This window comes from Falco naumanni, chromosome Z (assembly GCF_017639655.2).
Source record: "Falco naumanni isolate bFalNau1 chromosome Z, bFalNau1.pat, whole genome shotgun sequence".
In the NCBI taxonomy this organism is placed as follows: Eukaryota; Metazoa; Chordata; class Aves; order Falconiformes; family Falconidae; genus Falco; species Falco naumanni.
In genome coordinates this window covers 5,791,393-5,814,358 of record NC_054080.1, presented here as the reverse complement: position 1 = coordinate 5,814,358, position 22,966 = coordinate 5,791,393, and the positions used below count along the sequence as shown (strand labels likewise).

Genomic DNA, 22,966 nt, shown 5'->3' with positions numbered 1-22,966 from the left:
AGGCAGCGCTGCTCCCCGGGAAAGGGGGACACCCGGCAAAGACACGGAACAGCCCCTGTGCAAACACTGAGCCTCTGCCCAGAAAATACCTGTTTGGTTGGAGCTTCAAGTTCACCTTTTATGCACCTCTGCAAGGAATCTCACTCTCTGTATGTTGTGCAAGTTCTTTGCAAATCCATGCCCACAATGTTCCACCACCTCTTTCACAGGTTATCCTACATTTAGGTGTGCTCTCCATCCATGGTGACAATTACACAAATTTTGATGTCAAAATGTAAAAGACTCCTGGTTCAATTTGCCCTAATTACCTAGAGATGGGGTGCAAGACCTGGAATCAGGGAGAATAAGCATTTCTCACCCTGTAATTTCAGCAAAGCAGCTGACTGAGAAAGGTTGTCTATACCTATAGAATTACTTTGGGGAAAAAATTAAAAAGGCAAGTTTTTTCCCTATAGCTGCAGCTCAAAGATTCCACAATGATGTTACTTTTGCTTTTGTTTTGTCACTTTTTCCTCAAGAGCAAAGAGTGGATTTTCTCTGGAACATCAAACATCATCTGCTTATGGGTCAAAGCAGGCAAATCTCAGGCAAACCATAAAAGCTGCCCCAAAGAGTCAAGTACAGTGGTGAAACACGCTGTCACCCGCTTGTACGTGTTGAGACTCTGTAATCAAACACGACTGCCCAAAGCACAACGCAGCTAGACTGAGCCCCTCTGACTCAGCACTGGACTTGGCCTCAGTCACCTCATCAGCATGGCAGGAAAATGATCAGCCAAGAAACCTCTTACTGTCCATACTACTGCTGTGGATGTTGTTTGGTATGAAGGAAAATGAAAGCCACACTAGTGTCTGATTAATTTTTATTTTTATTTTTTAGTTTGTATCTCATGCAAATTAGATTAGACAGGCCCATACCTTTTATTTCATATATTTTAATTTCATATATTCCCCATAATTCAGCATGGGGAAATTAATTCTTTCACTGGGTCTAAGTTTCAAATGAAATGCAAAATGTTTTAACAACAGTTTTCCAGATTTTATAGAGTGATAATGTGGCAGTCAACCCTTTGACATTATGTAGTTTTCTTTTAGTTTCTTTCCTCTATGCAGCAAAAGAATGAGGAAAGAGAGTGACGGGAAGAGAAGGACAGAAAAAAGGTACTAAAACCTCAGTTTGACCATCTTCCTTAAGAAATGCAAACTTTAAAAAAAAAAAAAGAAAGCAGCAGAATTTACAACTGGCAGAAATCAAGCCAAGGCTTGCTCCTCCTTGTCTGTATTTGGACAGGTTGTCTCAATAACTTTTTGAAAGAGAACTCTACATCAGTGAGAACTGCTGCTCGAAATTTGACCCTATCACCTTTACTCACATGTCAAAATTCATTATGAGTAGGACCATATTCATTACTGGATGTACTGAAAGAGTAACTACTAACAATAGAAAACAGTGGGGAAAATCCAATCCACCATGAACAAAGAATGAAGAAGTGCCAAGATACTGTTTTGAAACAGCAAAGAACAGAATCTTTTCAAAAGATTCAGTTTGAGTCAGCATGTGCAACAGCCTCGTCAATAAACCAAACCCATTGCATAATAAAGCAAAAAACAATTTCCTTGTTTTTCTCTGCTGCTGCTGTTACTGTAGAGCTAAACAGTTGGGAAAAGGGAAAAAATAAAATGCCTAAGCAATGCTTTTCTATAATGAGAACCCAAAATGTCATCTGCTGTTGTTTTAGAACATGGCCCACTGTGTTTCCTCCTCTGGAAATGTCTCTTCATGATTTTATACCCTTTTTTTCTGTCTTTTTTTTTCTCCTCCTGTGAAAGTAAATACCAAGGAAGTAGTAATTACCAAAGGAGAAGCAGCAAGGACCTAGCAGAAGCACTGCACTAATACAGGTTAGGCTTCCATGGCACTGGAAGCTCTGAAGTCTCCAGCCAGATCATCCCAGAAGACTTGTAGCCTTCAGCATTTGTCCAGGAAAATAAGCTGGTAGAAACCTGCTTGAAATCTGTTAGAGCGGGGTTCTTGCTAACACTGCAATTTGTAAATTATACAATGAGCAGTGTGTCTGATTTCATTTAATTATCTTGCTCCTGTTTACATCTAAGGCTTCCTCCTCATGCGGATCAGCCATTAGCAATGGCTTTGAAACGATCTATTATTATGGTTGCTTTTTGGTTTTAACTGTTTAATATTTATTACAGCTTCTCACATGCAAGAAGATATTTCCCTTGCACTAGATTTTAGGGCAGACACTCCTAATTGGCTCACATTTTCTATCCATTCTTTAAACCAAGGATTTTAATAAATCTAGCAGAAAAAGGAGATGTTTCCATGTGCAAACTGTCAAACATAAATGTAAATGAGGCTCATCTTCACATGCCCTTTGGCATGAAGAATAACAAAATGTCACACAAAGTTGGGGTTTTTTTCCCACTTCAATACAGTATGTATTGTGCACAGTTTTTTTAATCTGCATGTTTTATTGTAACATACTAAATGCCCAGGATAAGCATGCACTACAACCACTTCTGTTGTAGCCCCTCTATTAGACATACGGGTTCTGTAATTCTGTACTGACAATTAAATTTAATATTGCTCATAAAAATCAATCTGCTAAAGCTGTGTTCCTTTTTCTCAGAAATACCTTAGCACAGTTTGGTGAGATACTTTTGATTACTGGTGCTGTTACACAGCGCAGACAAGAGTTTGCCTTCCAAAAGCACAGCTCACTGCACTAAATACAGTCAATGCCCATCTAATTCACACAACTAAAATGTGAGCACAAAATAGAGCTACTGCAGAATAGTCCTGTGGAAAAAAAAAAACCTAAATTTTTTTTCTAATCCTTTTAGAAAGATAAATACAAGAGGTTAGATATATATACTTATAAACAGCATGTCAGTGTCAATGAAGTAGTCAGAGCCAGTTGCTGTTATTGATCTCACTTTTGCTTATTTTAGAATTTCCTGCTAAGTTCTAGCATATCAGAGGAAGGCTTTCCTAAACTTCTGTAAAAGAAATAAACAGAGAACATGCGTTTTTAGTAGCAGTAGGTGGTATCCTGCTAATTAAAGATCATAAAGTAGGAAGGACAATCTTGTTAATTTCTTACACAACCTGAAAAGAAATAGGAAGTTTCTGTGGGCTGTCAGCGGCAGGGATGCGACCCTTCATCCCACAGATGTTCTCTGTTACTCTTGCCATAGTACTACACACATTTCAGAGCAGTCTGGAGTTTTGCTTGGGCACAAAAATCCCCTCGTCTGAACCTGTCTGAAGAATCAGGTGCCCAGGTCATTTGTGGGTGCAATCTATAACCCTTTAAAACTACCTTGATTTGTCAGAATTTAACAGTGGTTGGGAATTTTACTTTAATAACACTGTTTTCCCTAATCGCTTTTCATAATTCCATCACTCAAATCAGCCAGAATTTATCTTTCTTTATTTTAATGCTTTAAAAGCACGACACAGTAATTATGTCTGCTTCTGATGGGCTAACATTTGCTTAACATTAACAATAAATATTTGCCAAGATATAAAAAGCACTCAACCCCCTGCTCCTGCCCCCAACATATGTTGGTAATAAGGGATAAATAAAAGGTAATTAAAGCCATCACATTTAGCAGTGAGATATTTTTAAATAATCCTTAGCAGTGGGTAGCACATTAGGCAGCTTCACTGGAAATAATGAAGAAATTTAGAAAATACAGCACAAGTACAGAATACAAAAGGCAGAACTTTGTACTGTCTTAACTGTTGCTATAGGTCAGAGAAATAGGGTAATTTTTCCAGTGTTTATACTTACATATATCTCTCTATGGAAATGTCTGTATTGTGGTGTCATATAGACATAACCCAAGTAGCTCTGGTTCATCAGAAACATTTATCCTGCAGTAGCACAGAGCTCAGCATGGGCTAATTCACCCTGCCGAGAAGGGCAAAACAGTAAATGGTGAGAAATAAGCCACTGAAAAATGAAGGCTTTTTCCCCCCTGCTGCTTCAGCTGAGTGGTTCGCACAGCATTTGGCCTCGCATCCAGATGTCCAAGCATCATTCTGCACTGAGCTCCAGCAACAGCAGTCTGCAAAAGCTTTGAAATCCTAGATGATTTGCCAGGAGAGAAAGGAGGTGGAAAAGATTGGGGTAACGGGGAGCACAAGCTGCAGAGAGAGGACCATGTGAGGAGGCACTTCCAAGTCCACACAGAACATAAAGCAAGGCTCAGGCATTAGGGTAGGGGAATTCCACATCCATTCGTCACACAAACCTCTTCCTCTTAGCACGTCTGACAGTTCAATTAAACCCCCTGAATGCTTTTTCTGGCTATTCTTAGCTATTTTCTAAGTTATTCCTGCCTGTAAAAGTCTGGTGTTTCAAGCCTGTTGTTCTAAGACTTAGGACTAAATTAAGTGCTTTTGAAGTAATATGGGAAGGGGGGACATGAGACTTCATCCAAATCCTTGGACAGAAGTCAGCTTGCTTAAGCTCAGAAATTCCTGTCACTGGTAGTGGCATAAGTCCCTGGGTTTAAGAAAGCAGGGGTCCATTTTAGGAAACAGCTAGCTCGCCGGGGAGCTGTGCCCAGAACGTGCACCAGCACTGGAACCGTCACGCAACTTGGTGAGACCAAGCCAGCATCCAGTGTTTGTCTTGACTTGCTTCAGTGTCAGAGCACCAGCCTGGCAGGTGCTTGCTTAGGGAGAAAGCGTGGCCCTGTCCGTAACACATAGTCAAGGTCTACAGGCTTATCCTTGTAAGGGCAGGCAGTAAATAATTAGAAGCTGCAGAGCTGCAGCCCTCAAAATAAGACTTCCTGGAAAGTAAATCAGCTTCAGGACGATTTTATCCTTACAACAGCATGAAAACAATTGAACCCTGGAGAGAGAAGTACTTGGACAACACATCACAAACTGTTATGTCTTTGTTCGGGCTGAGCCCTGAGTCCAGACTGTACCCACTCTCCCACCTATCCCTATGAGTTAAGTTATTTAAGAAATCTTTGACAGGCATTATCATTCAAGCTTTCAGCCCTGGCAAGACTTTAAAGTCATCATGCACAACTTCTATGCACATTGTGTAACGCCAAATATGCAAGCAGGGAATAATCATTTACATGTTTGTGCTTCTTTTGAGCCTTGCGCTTCTCCATTCTCCTTGGAAGTGACGCAGACCCTGCCACCCTGCTAGCATTTGTGCTTCACCACATCAGAGTACCTCTGGAAATGTAGGCTGGTTTTGTGCATTGTACAGCGCTCAGCACACAGGAGTTAAACCAACGGTCGGGACAGTATCTTAGAGCGTTAGTTGTCTCCTTGCTTCTGGTTTATGACTACTTTGGGTTACAACCCAGCAGGGCACGACTGGCATGCTGAAACCGGCTGTTCAGAGAGCACTGCCCTGCTTGTCTTGTCTCAAATCCAGGGGCTGCTGCCTCTCACGTGAGGGTACACAAAGCGCACTTGACCCATTGCTGTGCACCTGGTACTGAACACATTTTCTGTTTCTTTTCCAAGTAACATTGGCCATGGCTCCGAGACATTAACTTGGGCCCTGTGCAGCACCCATGTGTAAAAGCCTGATTCAGAGAAACTGAGGTGTAGCAGGAAGAGTTGTAACCCTTAGTCACAGAAAAAAGTTCACAATTTCCAGCTTTCTGTAGCCTGGTGTTCTCCTGTCCCCTGGATGCGGCTGCACAGTCACAGACCCAGTGACTTTTCTGGAAAAACCTCTGCCTTGGGCTGGGCTATAGATGAAGGAAGTGTTTGTTTTGTTCTAGAAAGGAATTTTGCTAGACAATCTTTTAAAATTATTTCTCATATATATAATCGTGACAGACGATAGGATACAAAGAAGATATATTTGTGAGAACTTTTACCTTAGCCTTTTTCTGCTGTGAGATGTTATCATATCACTGTCACTGAAACTAAATACATCGATACTTGTCTAATTCTAAAGTATTGTAGTGGTACCTGTGGCTCCCCTGTGCTCAGTTTGTTTGCTACTGGGGATTTTAGAGAGGAAAATGAATGGATCAGGTGGGACTTCCTGGTAGGGGAGATAATTTTTCCCTTGGGCAAATTAATGATCCTGGTAAAAAAAAGAAAAATCTAGAAACTGGCGAGCATGGTAGAGGGGAAAAAGCTATTAAAAGTGAAAGAAGTGGACAGTCTTGTCTACAAAATTACCAAAAAAACTGTTCGGGGAACTAGAGGAAACTAAAGAGTTTACTTCAGTTGAACAAGGTAGGCTAAACCTTGACAAAAGCCATGGTTGAAAATCAGCTTGACCAGCTTTGCAAGGACACAGTGGGCAAGGGGATATTTATAAACTTTTAAATTTGTATTCTGTCATGTCTAATCACTTCCCCTTTTCTTTTCAAAGGTTACTTGCTTTAGTTTAATAAAAACAGTCCCTTGGACTTCTTAGGGGACTTCAGTTTCAAGAAGAAGGTCTAGTCAGATTCAAAGCCTAAAGCTGCAATGAGATTATCCAAGTTTATAAAAAAACATACTTAAGGCTATTCTAGGTAAGAGTCTTCAAACCACCCAAGTGAGTTAAAAGTTCAGGCTCCTCCAAGCTGTGATTCTGGCCAATTCTAGAGCAGTACATTTTTTTTTTAATAAAATCTGTAATAGCTCTGGACAATCTTTTAGGTACAGGTCCAGTGAAGGTAGGCTAATCAACCTTTAAGCTCCCGTCTGTGAACAAAACCTGATACTCCTAATTAAATAATTTTGGCCTCTGATCTCAGAAACAGATGAGTTAAGGCAAAACCCTGCAAACAGGTGTGGTTCCATGGACTTCACAGGGGACTGAAAAATTTACTTCTATGCAAGTGCAGACAATTAAATTTTCAGGGTTATATGAGAAATTAGATAGCCATTTTATTGTCAAGGATTCCCAGTTTAGAAGTACTTTTGCTTGCTTTTTTGTTTGGTAAGTGTAAGAAAGTTACAAGCTATCATGTACCGAAACCCAGCTTCCTCCATAAAGGATGACTGAATTGTTGTGAGCCTCAAGTCATTCACCAGTTTGAGGGTTTTGTACCTATAACTGCACTGGTTTCCAGAACTGTTTGCAGTCTGTAAATCCCCTGTGATGCAATCCCTCTGAAGATATATGGTAGACATACATTGATGACATTTTTCTCTACAGTAACCACCAATGAGACTGGGGTGAAACTAGCAGGGGCTAAGTTTTATGTAATTGTTCACATTCCTCTCTTCACCTCTCCATTGCACTTTACATCTCTCTTTGTCAATATCTACAGATTCAGTTTGCCTCCTTATGTTTTCCACCATACCGGGTGACCTGCGTCTTTGTACTTTAAGAGACCTGTTAGCAATATACTACGCAGTTTAAACATACTGCTAAGATTAAACTCACTTTGAGAACATTAGCTGAAAGATTTTCAGAAATGAGGGAATGACTGGCCAGCCATATATACCAGCACAAGAGCAAATGTTGAACTGTCTGAAGCATGGGAACCACAGTGAGCTTTGGAATTTGATTTTAAGCTGAACTCTTGTCTTGTTGGGAGCTCATCTGTTTGTAAGTTTTTCTCATTCAACAAGAAAAATGCTTCTCGAAAGGAGAAGAAGGGTGTTAAAGTGTGCAAAGTCATTAACAGTTCCTGTAAAGAAACACAAATTATGGCTTTGGTTTATAATCCTGAAAGAGACAATCAGATGGGAGATAAGAAAAAAAACAAAACAAATAGAAGAGAAAGGTTATCCTGAGATCTCAGCTTATGTCACAGCACAAAGTCATGGTGACATTGAATGTATTAAGAAATGACAAAAGGAAATACTTTTTTAAAACAGCATGTACCTAAATGGTAGCATTTATGTCCTTAGAAGGGATTTTAGACAGATACACTTTAGATAGAATTGCAGCAAATTCAGAGGGGTTACAAAATTATCTGTACAACATAAACCCTCAGAAATATAGAAGGATAATATCCTTTTATTTAGACTGATTTTAAACCACCTAGTCCAGATTGTAATTCGAATTTCAGTTATAAGCCAGTTGAAAGAAGCTGACACCTGCCTCTTATAACCAAAAAGCAGTAATGCTTCAGCCATCATGGCAATTCTTCAGCAAGAATATACATTTTAGAGCATGGTTACTAGAGACCAGGGTAGATAATATACTTGAAATTTAGAGACATATTAGAGGATTCATTTACAAATTCATTGACAAAACTTCATGTGAGACTTCAACCATAACACAAAAAGTAAAAAACAGGGTATATGGCAAACGCCTATCCAAGCCCCTTCCACAAGTCAGCTGCACACAGAGAACGTTCCTACTTCAAACTTTCATGACCTGATGGAGCTGATGCAAATTACACACAGAAATTAAGCAGAGGTGCAGTTACAGACACCTGAATCTCCAACAACTTATTCTTTATTAGAAGACATGAGAACTAATGCATATTTTTAATAGGGCATCACATCTTACTACTTTTCTTAGTAAAGGTATCGTACCAGATACTCATACAGCCTCCACATTTTTCTTTACAGATATGCAGACAGACCAGTCTTCCTCTGTTCAAACCCATCCCACGCAAATGCCCATCTTGTTACTTTTTTCATTCAAGTTATGTCAATATGCCCTTCATCAGCAACTTCTCTGGTCCTGTTCAAACAGCCTTTCACTGTTCAGCTGAGGAATGGGGGAATTATTAAGGGAGGAGTAAAAGAACCCCTTCTTGGCAGTCATCTCTTTCACACATTGTTGAGCTATCTGAAAAAAGTTATGCTACTTGGTGGCATTGATACAGACAAATATCATTAAAAATTCACACAATGCCAAAGAGTGCACTGTTCATCCCATACATAAACTCCACTACTTATGTAAACAATCACCAATATGTATACTACCCTTATCAACACTGCAGCCCATTAGTTTTATACTGTGACATTTTAAGGGGGTTATTGTACAAAATTTATGCATTTGTTTGTAGAATTTTTCATATCTGAAGGAAGGCCCTGCCATAATACTTCTTTTAAAGCGCAAAACCCAACACAGCTCAACTAATTTTTTGTTCAGTACAAGTATAAAATGAAGCTTTTTCAGCACAGGCATCCTGTTGGCTATTAAGTGTGCCCATGGCATTTTGGTTCAGAATGAAACAGTTGGTCAGACACCACAGTAATGCAAAAATGAGCTGCCTAAAGGAGTGATTAAGCAGAGAGCTAAGATAGCAGGCTTCACAGCTTTTATTCCTTTAACCAGTCTTCCAGCTCTCACATGAAAGCAGCTCCTTAGCAGCACAGCATTGTTCTCAAGCTATTTCTGAGGCTAGGTTAGTACGTAATGACCTTGACTTTAGCAATCTCCAAGTTACTTTTTCCACTACTGCATCCTGGTTTGGAGAAAACAAACCAAGTGATGTGTCTTCTTTCCTCTTTCCTACACTCTGGCTTTGAATGTCCTCTTTGCATAATTAAGAGCAACTTTTAATGTGCTCCTCAAACCAGGAACTAGCATTGATGCTATTTATGAATATCCTTTCAGATATCTCCTTACACTGTTCTCATTGACTGAGCTGGAACAAGCTGCACACTCACTAAGCTTGGAATGATTTCTGGCATTTGCCCACTTTAATAAGATGCTGGAAAAGTTTTATATTGATTTGGGTAAATGAGTTGTACTGAGTAATTTTGCTCTACTTAATCATTTTATCAGAACTTTGGGATTTTCTCTTGTTTTTGAAACAAGACATGGATGTCAACAGCCGACTGTGAAACTGTGGTTCCTGCATAATCATACCATCAGCCCACCGATTGCAATCAGTCTTTATGCTACACACATTTCTTTTGTTTGCTATGCACATAGAAGCATTTCCCCATGAAGAAAAATGGAATAGTCTTGTTTGCCATGTTCTGCAAAAAAATATCTGTGTGTATGGGATGGTATAGAACTATACAGCGCTCCCTGATGGGGCATGAACATCAGAAATGGTCTCCTACTGTGGACCTCAGATACTCTTCTGAGTTGAGAGCCGGTGTCTATTAATGGGACTAAATCTTGGCTAACATGCCCAGACAGCTTGTATTACCCAGCCTAGCTCATTTAGATCTAAACCAGATATCCCTCCTTATCATGCACTGTACACTTATACACATATACATGTATATACCGGCAATATTACTAACTGCACATATATATGTATATGCATATACTCAAAGACAGATATTGAATTCCAGTTTCTACTTCTCACAGTAATTGTTTTTGTATGCAAAAGCCCACTGTACTGAATTTTGTTCAGTTACAACAGAAAGATGCACACTGTGTCTTCCTCTTTATTAAAGACAGATGGATATTCTCTTGTTTGGGGTCTACCCTGCAAGCATCCTCACAAGAAGTTTTCATAAAAAAACTTTGTACGTGCTTCTGTTACTTTAAAAGAAGTTGTGTGTTTACTGTTTTCCACACATGGAGCATATAATTATGACACAAAGTAAGTAAGCGTAATTGCTATTATCAAAGATTAGCTTCACTAGAAAGAGTAAAAGAGTTTGTTTGGTTTTTTTTTTTACCAGAGTAAAAGAGGTGCGGAACGAGAACAAAAATATTTATCTATGTGTCTTTCTGCTTAAAGTTCAGGTTCTATGAAGATGTATTGTTTTAATCAGGACAGTTTTCTGAGGTTATATATAGCTTTGAAAGGACGGCGTTAATTATTGGCATTACAGCAATGCTCAAATTTGGACCAGTTTGGAATATAACATGTTCAATATTCCAAGAGAAACACTTCAGGAAATATATTTGACAAGTTAATGTAGTAACATTGCTTAGCAGAGAACATGTTTAATCATCTAAGAGATGGGGGTTTAAGGCTTGGTTTGGTGTTGTGCTTTTTTAAACACAGAAATGCAATGGAAAAGAAACACACTCTTTGCTCACTTCTGCAGCAGTAGCTAATTCTATCCTTTACCCTGGAATTGCAGAGTCTCAGAAAAGAACAAATAATTTACCCACAAGCAGACATGCTCGAGCTGCCTCTGCCAGTGCTCAGCCCAGGATGGAACTGTGGAGAAACTGGAACAAAGCCCAGCTGCACGGAAAGTGCTGCATTGCATATGGGTGACATACTTGCTTCATTTCCACCAAACAAGGAATCCCCCTGCCCCTTACTGCATTTGGCTGTACCCATAGCCCCTTCTCCAAGTGCAAAAAAATTAAATATAAAACAATATAGGCAGTACAATAGCTATCTCATGCTTTTTTAAAGGAAAACTTACAGATCACTGTAGACAAGGCCATATATCTGTGCTGTGCTGTGATGATAGATTCCTCTCAGGATAATTAAAAGCAGGATCACAACAAAAGCTGGAAGCCCCCAACTCAAAAGGAAGTAAAGCAGGTAGCGCCGCTCTGTGTGTTCATCATTCATCACCAGGACGTACCAGAAATTAACAGCCTGAAAAATAATGCACAATATATAATCAGTAGATTTGCTGGATGATTAGCTATTCCCAAAACCAGATCACTCTTGAAAGTCATAATATAGCGTATTTCTGTCCCAGTGTATGCGTATATATAAACGTTTTTCAACATAAATATTTTGTTCTCATTTTCTTCCCTTAGGTAATCACAAGAGGCTGATTATAAAAGAAGTATGCTTATTTATATCGTGCTTAGATTTGGAATCAGACTATCAGAGAGGAAGAGACACCCTGTTTAGTTGAAAACACTATTTATGCAGTACAAAAATAGCTTTGTGGTGCAAAACATAGCTTTCTTCTTGGACTTCCATACCTTCACAGAAAAGACTGATATATGATACGGCTAAATGTGATCTATATTGAATCTTTTTGCACTGTTGTTTAGCTCTATGTATCTTCTTGCAGGAAATGCACTAACCTTCAACAGTTTTGACTCTGGAGCAGGTTCAGCAAAAGGCCATGAAGATGATTAATAGACAAGAGAATCTCTTCTATCAGGAGCAGCTGAAAGAGCTGGAACTGCTCAGCCTGGAGAAGAGGAAGCTCAGGTGGATCTTACCCATGTGTGTAGATACCTGATGGGAAGGGGTGATGGAGAGGGAGCCAGACTCTCCTCAGTGGTGCCCAATGGCAGGGCAAGAGGCAATGGGCACAAATTAGTATACATGAAATTCCATCTGAACACAAGAAAACGCTTTCTTACTGTGGGGGTGGTCAATGACTGGGTCAAGCTGCCCAGAGGGGTTGTGGAGTCTCTCTCCTTAAAGATAATAAAAATCTAACTGCACATGGTCCTGGGCCACCTGCCCTAGATTGAGCCAGGGTGTTGGACTAGACAGTCTTGGGATCCCCCTACAACTTCAGTGGTTCTGTGATTTTGTGTACTGTTTGTACAAAAGTTTGAGAAAAAAATGCAATTAAGTGAATGTAAATTCACATGCATCGCTACAGCAATCTGTGTCATTTTACGAGCAACTCATCATCAAATGGCATAACTAAGAATTTACTACCATATATGAATCAAAATGAAGTGGAATAGTTGAAATCTCTCCAAAGAACTGCTGGTATAAGTAAAGAAACCTTTCCAGTGAACCAAAATACTTAAGAGTTTTGCTTGGATCTTTGCATTTTAAGAGGTTAATAGTAGAAACGCTCTCCTATGTGTTGAGCATTTTTTTTATGCACATGTACACACACATTACCACTTTCTAATGAGCACCTGAACTATCCATAATAAAACCATGTTTTGCAAAACAGTTCTTCACTTCCTCTACTTCAAACATATAGCAGCTACCGCATGTTATTTCTGGTATTTACATGGGGAGAATAAAGGATTCATTTCTGTCTAGCAGGAATCTAATCCAATCTTGTGCCTCTAGCCTGTCTGGACAGCCAGTGGAGAGAGGGCAGACATCTTCAGGCACTCACTGATCTTTACCCAATCATATTCATCTCTCTCCATTGTCTGCACAGGGCTTTCATACAATAATGTTGACTTATATGCTCAATTTGCAGCTGTCTATTGTTAGGATTGGTAAAATCCATATACAGTGACAAGACAATTGCAAAGTGATTATTTGTGTTTGTGAAATTTTGCAGATTCCCCTTGGCAAAGTGTTTGCCTACCAGTTTGTTCAGGCAGACTGAATTTTCACAATCAAGTATTTAATTAGTGGTTTGTGGATTCCTTATATAAATCTCATCAGTTAATTATCATTACAGTTATTCTTCTGTGATTTATATAGCATGAATATACAATACTTTCTATCATGAATCATAAAGCACATTGCATACGCTAACAACTTGTTTTCAGAGAAAAAATTATTAGTTTAGTAAGCATTTTAAAAGCTCCCTTAGAGATTGACATTTTATAAGTCCAGTGTATGTAATTATATTAATTATACAGTAATTATTATGGCCTTTTTTTGTTTTCATTTCATGATTGGTGCTATTTGAACAAAGACAAAGTTTGTTTTCCTTAAAAGAACACAGGAAAATTCTACCATATAATAGTAACTGTCCTGCTTACGCTGAAAGAACACAGAAAGACTATTAATTCCTTTGCTGGACATTCACAAGAAGAAAACATTAAAGAGATGAAAAGGGTGTTTGGAAAAAAAAAATAAATCCATAATTTGTGGAAAGATTCGGTTGTTCTCTTATAAGGACCTTTTCTCGCTTAACTTTTACATGGAATTGAAAACCCATTCAAGATTCTGTCACCTTATGCCAATAAATATTCTTCAAATTACATGCCCTTGTAGGTCTGACTAGGCTGTGCTTCACTGCGTTTCCAGACAGCAAAATCCTTGAATTGATCTATGCCATTATGCTCAGGGATTGTTGATTCTACTAATTCTGACAAACTGGTGAACATTGTTCGCAGTCAGCCAACTGAGATTGCTTTCTAAGAAATTGTACCTCATGTCCTTGCTCTGTGTTTGTTTAGCCATATTTACCTATCTCACCTCATTTATCACAGAAGAACACTTCAACACCAGTGCTGCAGCAAAGATTTGATGGGGATTGGGTAGTTCATCATCTCCTGCGCAGCGATATTTCTACCTTGATAATTATAAGTTCCTGTCTTCAACCCCTTTTGATGTTCCAAAATTTAATCAATGAAATACAAATAGTGGAGCTAATTTTAGCAAATCCTTTCCTGTTGCCATGTGGTAACAATAACCCAGTTCTACAGAAGAATAAAATATACAGTCCATTTCCCAGCTACTCAGGTGGAAGAACAAACGTACAAGTTGCGATTGTTCTGATCCGGAATGCAAAACAATTACAAATTTAAATAACACTCTAATGAAACAACATGAACTTCAGCAAAGCTTTTTTCTTTCAGAATGAGGCAACTAATTGACATTACCTTCCCCAAACTGGGGTGCTTTTATTTTATTTTTTTTTTTCTTTACTTATTCATTCATTTATCTGTAGGATAATCTGTGGATATCCGGTAAATAGTAGCAGCAAAATACTGTAAATAATGTCTTTCCCAGTTCAGTGGGAAAACCTGTTTCCCTTTTTCCTTCTTTTTAGGAATGGCCATAGCTTTCCTTTTCAGAATGATTGCATGTTTTCATATAATTCTTTTTTCAAAGCTGTTAGGCAGTCCATAAATCATTCTTAAAAATAAGCATTAAACTTGTTGTAAGGTAAGTACTTGCCTCACAAGTCTGCAATAAATTTATAGAAAATTTAAGGTGCCATTAAATCCACAAAGGAGGAGGATTTAGATACGGGTGACAGCAAGCTCATGACATTTACTCTGGTTTCCTTATTAAGTGCCACTTTTGCTGTTGATTTACTCCATTGAAGCAATGGCTCAAAAGTATCCACCTTTTCCCACAATTTTATTCCAAGTCAAAATTGGAAATTGAGAATGGCACAGTTTGAATTTTTTTTTTCTCAAAAGAGAGCTTTTAACTTCTTTTGGTAACTTTTTTTTTTTTAACAAGTTTGAAAATGCTGAAAGAAGAAAATTATTTTTCCTGATAAATGGCTGACATAATAAAGATTTGTCATGGGAAGAACAGCAGAATACAGACAGGCATCCTTACTGTGTGCTCCTAAGATGAAAGTGCAGACCGCATTTGAAAATACAGGCTTTATGCTGTAGTAACATACATTTGTATGAAGGGACATTTGTCAGGATGAAGACTTTTGAATTTCAGACATTAGTATTAGGCAAATATTTCAGGCTAAGCTCTCTCTCTGGGCACAAAGAGACATTTGCACCTTACTTACTCCTTTCCTTCTGCAGTCAAGAAAGCCTCATCCTGAAAAAATTGGGCAGTGGCATCAACATTCTGCAACTTACAGAAATCTCCCTATTAAAGCCAAGAAAGAAGACATTGCAATACAAAGGGACAGGAACAACCAGACAAGCAAGGATGATTTGATGTGGCCTTTGTCTGACTCTGAAAATGGATCAGGTGATCTCTGAGAACCTTTCCATTCCTGCACTTCAGAAGCTATGTGTGTAGTACAAATATGGGTATCAAATGTAAGCCTACAAATATAAGAAGCTAAAAATGAAAAATAAAAAATAAAAATCAGAATTAAAAGCTATAGATTTGGTTGTTATAACCACTATTAAAATATGATAAAATGATATGTATAATTACTATACCTATCAATATGCAGAAGCTGGAAGGATCTGGACAAAAAGGGAATGAAGTTGTCCTAGAGTCTAGAAAGAGAAGGTATTTGGTCTTGACTACAGAATTGAATGTGTGTATGTCCAACTTATTGTTAAATCTCTGTTTTCCTGTAGACTTCTGTTGCCTGGAAATGTTGCTCCACCATCTTTTGATCACTCAACATTTTCTGGATTTTCTCAGTGTTTTGATTCTACATAACTGCACGTATCTGCGTGATGCTTGTACTTCATTATCACATTCACCCATTTCTGTATGCAGTGACCAAGACTGGCACTAGCAGATTCATATAAAATGAGTTAGTGATCAAGCATACACACTATACTACACAGCCTCAGAGAGGGCAGAGTGACTGCACGAGTGATACAGAATCTGTTTGCACGTTTTTGCTTTTTCCCAGACAGAAGTATTTAAGTCTCATTTAAGTATAAATACATTATTAATTCTGCCTTTCAAATCAAGTCATATGTATTAAGTAAACCATGCTGAGAAGTGCAAACGTTCATTTCCCAGGCATTTAAATCTGCCATTTACACAGCAGTAGCATCTAGACTTCCCAAATCAGTCTGTTTTTCCCTTAGATCCACAAGCTTTATTAATGCTGTCATGGGGACCAATGCAAGCACAGAGATGTCCCCCAGTACGCCTTTAGTGCCCTGGCATTGTTTCCTCACTCTGCTGTGACAAATAAAAATTCAGGACCTATTCTCAATCAAGAGAAATAAATTGCATCTGAGGGCTGGGTTGATTTACATTTCAGATGTAATTTCTTTCCTCTTGGGTCTTGACTTTCAAGAAATTACTCACAGATGAAGACCTGCACCTACAAAAAGGGACAATCCCCTTCATTCTGAGTTTTATTCCTGGCAGCTCTTGTCAGCTCATGTCTGAGCAGGCTATACAGGATTCCCTCTTGAGCACCTTTGTCCCTTCGGATTTGCATGAAGAGCCTTCGTGACTAACACAAGCCTGAGGCTCCACTAAATGCCATGGGATGTGCAGGTTCTTAGGACCCAGCCAAAGTCTGCTCCAACAAAAGTAACAATGGAATTCAACTACAGCCATAAAAATGACCAACTGTTAACAGCCACACAATTTTTTGTCATTGTAAGTGATTAATCCTTGGAAGAGCAAGCATTCAGAATGGGAATCCTTTTGCAACTTAATGTAACACATGTAGGATGGGAAGACAAGAATCAAACACCAAGCAGTCAAAACATGATGAGATATCCCAGTAAAACGTCAACTTTAAAGCATTAATTTGTCTGTCCAAAACAGTAAAGGTTCAAGAGATCTGAAGCGTCTTAGGAATGAAGTGAACGAGCAGCAGTGAAGAGGAATCTAATTTACAGCTTACAAAATAATTTAGGTTACTTCTCTATGAGAAAGTCGTAAGCCAAGCTATGTGAAGTACAGCAGGAAAAAATTTGTATTAAGACAGTAGAAAGTTAACGTCCACTGGAAAGATTATTTAATCTTCCTAACTATACATTCGTAAAAAAACAAGAATAATAAAGAGTGTATTAGTATCACTAGGGTCAAAGCAGTTTAGATGTTTCTACTCCATTTTTACAAGGAGTTGCAGCAGCAGTGTACATGACAAGACTTGTAGCTTGCAAAGACCAAAAGGCACAGTTGAGCTGTTAGAGAGGCTGCTAGGGTTCCTGATGAAAGCAAGCCTGACATAATCCCAGGAAAATGCCAGATACCACATAAATGTCACTGTGAGAGAAAGTTGTATTTAGATATAGCCTAATTTGCAACTCCTTGTTTCGTCTCACAACCTGCATATTAGAGGATTTGTATGGTAATGTGTGGAGCTGCATATATATACAGTTTTGTGCTGTAATTAATTTGTTATGGACAAATCCTATTAAAATAACAAAGAAATGGGATATTTCAAACCTTAGGGCCAAATACAAATTTCTTGAGTAGGGCATGATAACATATTTTCAAAATAACCTCACAGCTTGTAATTGTGACTAATTTTCAACTGATAATTTTCCACAAATTTGATGGTTCATGGTCTCTCACATTATGACAGTTGGTTTTTACACCATTTACTGTTCTATAATATGTCAAAAGAGCAACAGGGCTGATGAAGGGTCCAGAGCACAAGTCCTGTGAGGGGTGGCTGAGGGAACTGGGGGTGTTTAGCCTGGAGAAAAGGAGACTCAGGGGGGACCTTACTGCTCTCTACACCTACCTGAAAGAGGGCTGTAGGCAGGTGAGGGTCGGTCTTTTCACCTAGATAACAAGCACTAGGACTTGAGGAAACAGCCTCAAGTTGTTCCAGGGGAGGTTTCCTTTGGATGTTAGGAAAAATGTCTTCACTAAAAGGGTTGTCAAGCATTGGAACAGGCTGTCCGGGAAGGTCTACCATCCCTGGAGGAATTTTAAAGATGCGTAGACATGGTCCTTAGGGACAGGGTTTAGTGGTGGGCTTGGCAGTGCTCGAGCATTGAACAGAGGGGCTCAAAGATCTTAAAGGTCTTTCCCAACCTAAACGATTCTATGATTCTATGAAAATTCTGACAATATTTATGAATGTATATACTCCTTATTGTAATGCAAGTTTATGAAGGTATGTTTGTCATATTATACAAGTCTAATGACTAAAATGCTACTGACTCAAAAAATTACAGTGCCATCTACACTTACATTCACCTGTAAGAGACTGTTTTAAAAGACCAAATAAGAGATGCTTAGAAAAACTATCAACAAAACCAGTTCTTTGGTGTTCTGAGGCAGAGACTTCTACAGGATGAAGTGAGATGTGGAAATTCTTAGAGAGTCCAAATATTTACCCTTGGAGCTGTGACACCCTAGGTTTAATAAAGACCATCTAATGCTTTGACTTTAGTAGCACTGAGTTGCAGAGATACAGTATGTGTATGTCTCTCTCTCTCTATATATATATATATAATATATGTGATATAATAGAAGCACAGTCTCAGTTACTTTTGCAGAGGTTTTGGGGAAGGGGTGAGAAAGACTAAGAGACCAACCTGAATAAGCATCCAGCTGAACTGGCAAAGGTAAAGGTAATGGGTAAGAGATGCAAGGGCAGAGCAGCTTTCCTCTGAAAGATGTTGGCTCATGTAAGCAGAGGCCAGAAATGAAATCTGCAGGAAAAAATGAATGCATACATATTGGAATTAAACAAACAAACAAATCAGTAATAACAGTGAGAAAAAACCAAAACCAAAACCAAAACCCACACCTACCTTCAGTCTGGAAGTGAAATACACACTCATTTACCATTCCAGAGACTCAGGAGAGATAACTGGACATTTAATATTCACTCCAAAGAAGTGACTTTTTAACACTGTCAGCCACAAAACTAGCTTTAAACTTTTTGCAGACAATCTACTATCCCTTACATCTAGATCTGAAAAGACTATCAAGAGACTTAATATTTATTGTTTTATACTGTTCCCTAGACTGCCATGCATACTGGACACCAGTTTTGTGACCGAGAGTGGAGATTTTCCTCCATGAAATAAAAAGAGACATTATCTTCTGTATTCAGTAAGGCCAGAAATTCTATCAAGTAAATGAACTTAAGAGGCATTTGCTGTCTTCAGACTGTCAGTCATGTAGTAATATTATACCCCACCACATAAGATAGCAATACTAGAAAAAAGGGAGTAAGCATTTCTTCTGTTGCCTAAGAGCAGACCAGGATTTCACGCTTACAAGTCAGATACAAGTTGTTTTCTGTGCACACCAGACGTCAAAGGACTACACATTGGCCAGCTAGGCAGCCAATGCATTGTCTAAGGAACAAAGGTATTCCAGCTGTGACCACAATGAACACCGCTAAACAAATTAAAATTAAAACAAATTTAAAATTAAAACACAACTCAGAAACTTTTAGCCCAGTCTTCTGTGGATTTCTTTACAAAGGAAATAGTTGTACAAGCAGACTTCATAATGAATTGAAGTGTTCACGTAAAGGTCTCAATTTACCTACTGAACCAGCTGCAATAACTGACGATCTTTATTTCCCTTTACAAGGAATACTACCATTTTGACCAACAGCCCACTGAGTGGTTAGCAACAGCAATTTGTGGGCTGTGCAGACTGATTTTATGCATATAACATCAGCATATGAGGGGGCAAAGGAAGTTAAAGGGTACAGGCAATATGGCATACACCTGGACATGGTATTTACAACAGAAATATATGTATGGTGTAGCCTAACCCTTATACAGTCTCTTCACTATAAAAACATCCTTATAGAGGCAGGGTCTGTATATTGATAGATAGACAATGTTATCTGACCATGACATGGGATAATAAGAATAAGCAACTTGCAACAACTGGACTAAAAGCAATTATGAAATGCATTTCATTATCGAAAAAATTCAGTATTTTATGTGGGGTTCATCAGCCTTCTTCTGGGAACAGGCACCTAACCATGGCCAGATAACCATTCAGTTATTAAGAGGTTAACACACAGCTTAATATAGACTGCTATTTGCCAAATTCTGACACTGCTAAAACAAATGCCATTGTCTGGAGTGGGTTAAACACAATTGAAACCTGTGCGCATTAGCTGCCTTCCATTTAGGGATAAACACAAGAAATGTTTGTGTGAACAGCTCTGTAGCACCAGCCAGCTCAAACAATACCAGCAGTACTTTTCCTAAAACTTGAGCAAATGTTTCTACTTAAAACAAGCAAAATACAACACACATCTGGGTGGCAAGGCTTTATCACTGTTTGTTCTCTGAAGGGTTGTGCATATGTCAAGGGCAGACTGTTGGGCTAGGGACAAAGGGATGAAAACACACAAGCAGACTGGTAGAGTCCTGGAAACATGTTTTTATCACCTTCTGGATGGAATGTTGGCTTGAAAGCACTTTGCATCTGTAATTCCTATTGTGTCTAGCCTTTTCCCGTGTTTCAAGAAAAATTACTTTTTTGTATATTAAAAAGAAGTATATCACAATGTCAACAGGTTTCCAACCAAAATAATGTGAAGAGTCCAAATACCTGCTAAGAATGCACACCGTTCACGGATACTGACTTTTGTTGAAAAAGTAAAACAGGAACACTGCTGAAGTAATCACTCATCTAAGAATTCATTGTAATTAGTGGCATTACAGTGTTTTAGACAAAAAAAAATAAAAGGTTAAAAAGGTAAAAGGCAAAGAAACATTTGTATGTTACTTTCATATACTGGTTATCTTGATTCTTGGGCAGAAAATACAAATGATAATTGGATTATAACACAGAAAACAAATGGCAGGCCTTATTTTGGAATTTGGGAGAAGCAACTGTAGTTTAGCTACGCTGTTCTGACAAATGCTGGCTACTTTGGCACTTACAGCTTAAAACACAATGCACTGCAATTTAGTAGAAATATGTGGAGCACAGGCCACTGAATAGACCTTTCACTCATAATATCTGAGGCAGTTAAGGGAAACGTACAAAAAAGTACCTTCCAAATAAATTGTTCCTTAGACCTAACTACCTCATGTCTTCCGTACTTTGCTTAGTTTTTAACTAGAGTGGGCAATCTTTTGTAATAACAAACCTATTACTTTAATAAGCAAAATAGGTACCGTATATTGGAATAAGTTGTTCCCTTTTGGAACATTAAATATATATATATATATATATATATATATATATATATATATATAGGATGTGTTCCTTTTGATACCAGTTGTTCAGAGCTCTTTTTACAGAGATTGTATGATTTTAAATGCCACTTTTCGAACAATCTTTGTAACCCACCATTTGATTCTATGCTGAGATTATAAAATAATGCTTCTTCCTGGTCCTTGTCAGGGTGATCAATCCTGACCCAAAATGGTGTAACTGAAGGATAACAAGTGACTTATGTCAGTCAAGTAGCACACTGCTACTTTTGTTAATGTTTGTAGTAGTTCTGTGCCATATTCAAAATTACAGTGATATCGTGTCACTCACAAGCTTCCTCTTGACAAAATGAAAAAATAAAACTTAAAAGATAAGAGATGATAAATTGATGCACTTCTGTTGAAGAGCAAAAAGGGTTTTGACAGGGTTCCCATCTGACAGTCATTTACTCCATTAATTAATCAAAGGATACTGCAATTCCTTTGTAACTCTAAAACTATTACCTAGCAATTACTTGACGGGAATTAGCACCTGGGTATTCAACCTAAGTCATCAACACCAAACTATAAATGAATAAAACCAGATGATTTACAAAACTGCACACTCCTGTATGAAGAAGAGTATGGCTACCTCAGAACATCACTCCTCTGCTAGTGAAGAGCCACCTCCTAGTTTCCAGCCTGCACTTATTCATGGTCAATTTATATCTGTTTTTTCTTCTGTTGGAAGTCTCTTGGGTTAAACAGGATTTCCTCCTCCTTGGGGTTTGCACTATCCTGAATTCACGGAAAGCAGCAGTATTGTCCATCAGGCTTCATTTTGGAAGGCTAAGCCGACCGCTGCACAGCACAGCACTCCGTAGAGATGCCCAAGCTGGGCTGGACAGCAAAAGCAGTTTAGCGCCATGAATACAGAACCTACTTCGATCAATTTAGTTTCTTTCTCCAAGTAATCCTATGTACAGCACTCTGAAATGTATACTCACATGTGTGAAAACCTGCCCTTGTGCAAAACCCTTGGCAGCTTGCACAGCAATTTAATTGTTCTCTGTACTGGTGCCACTTTGATTCTGTCCTTCGTGAAAACAGGTACTCAGGGTTGGATGGAGAAGAGTTGCAGACATCGCACAAGATTCTCATCCAACAGTTTTCATACCTCCCTACATACCATAGAAACATTTCTAACATATGGCAATACCTTAGTGATCACCTAGTACACACAGCTCTCATTTCTGGATGACTAACTCTTGCCACAATGTTTTGCTGTTAGCCTACAAGTTATGACTTCTCATGTTGTTCCAGGAAATATCCCTGTATTTCGCATGCCAGCTTTCAGAGATATTCACATCTTTCTACACTATACCCCGCTACCACTTCACTCTGTCTGTGCTTCCCTGCTTTCTGCCATCAGTGCGTTTTTCCCAGGCATGTTATTTTCTGTTCTACAAACTAGTCCGTTAGAATCAGTGACATACCGCTCTTCATTCACCCCTCTCTCATAGCTGTCTTTTCCCACTAGTCTGCCTCTTCCCACATCTGAGTTCTTGGACTAATCCTCCTCTATTACTATTTTACTAATTATATGACATATCATGTATTTTACTGCATTTATCTCATCAAAGAAAACTATCAGACTAGTCTGGCACAATCTAAGTATAAACACGTGGGAGTCTTATTGCCCACTTCATTTATCACTATGTCTTTTGATAAAATTATTTTCTA

The 22,966-nt window shown here is 38.5% G+C and overlaps 1 protein-coding gene across 1 annotated transcript in view; it reads right to left on the bottom strand.

The window, feature by feature from the left end:
- Positions 1–22,966, bottom strand: part of ADGRV1 (adhesion G protein-coupled receptor V1) — a 292,864-nt gene that overhangs the window by 70,573 nt on the left and 199,325 nt on the right. The window contains exons 85-86 of the mRNA XM_040578910.1: positions 18,641–18,757; positions 11,263–11,441 (exon numbers count right to left, since the gene is read on the bottom strand). Of these exons, the coding sequence (XP_040434844.1) occupies positions 11,263–11,441; positions 18,641–18,757 (296 nt within the window). The remainder of the gene's footprint in view (positions 1–11,262; positions 11,442–18,640; positions 18,758–22,966) is intronic.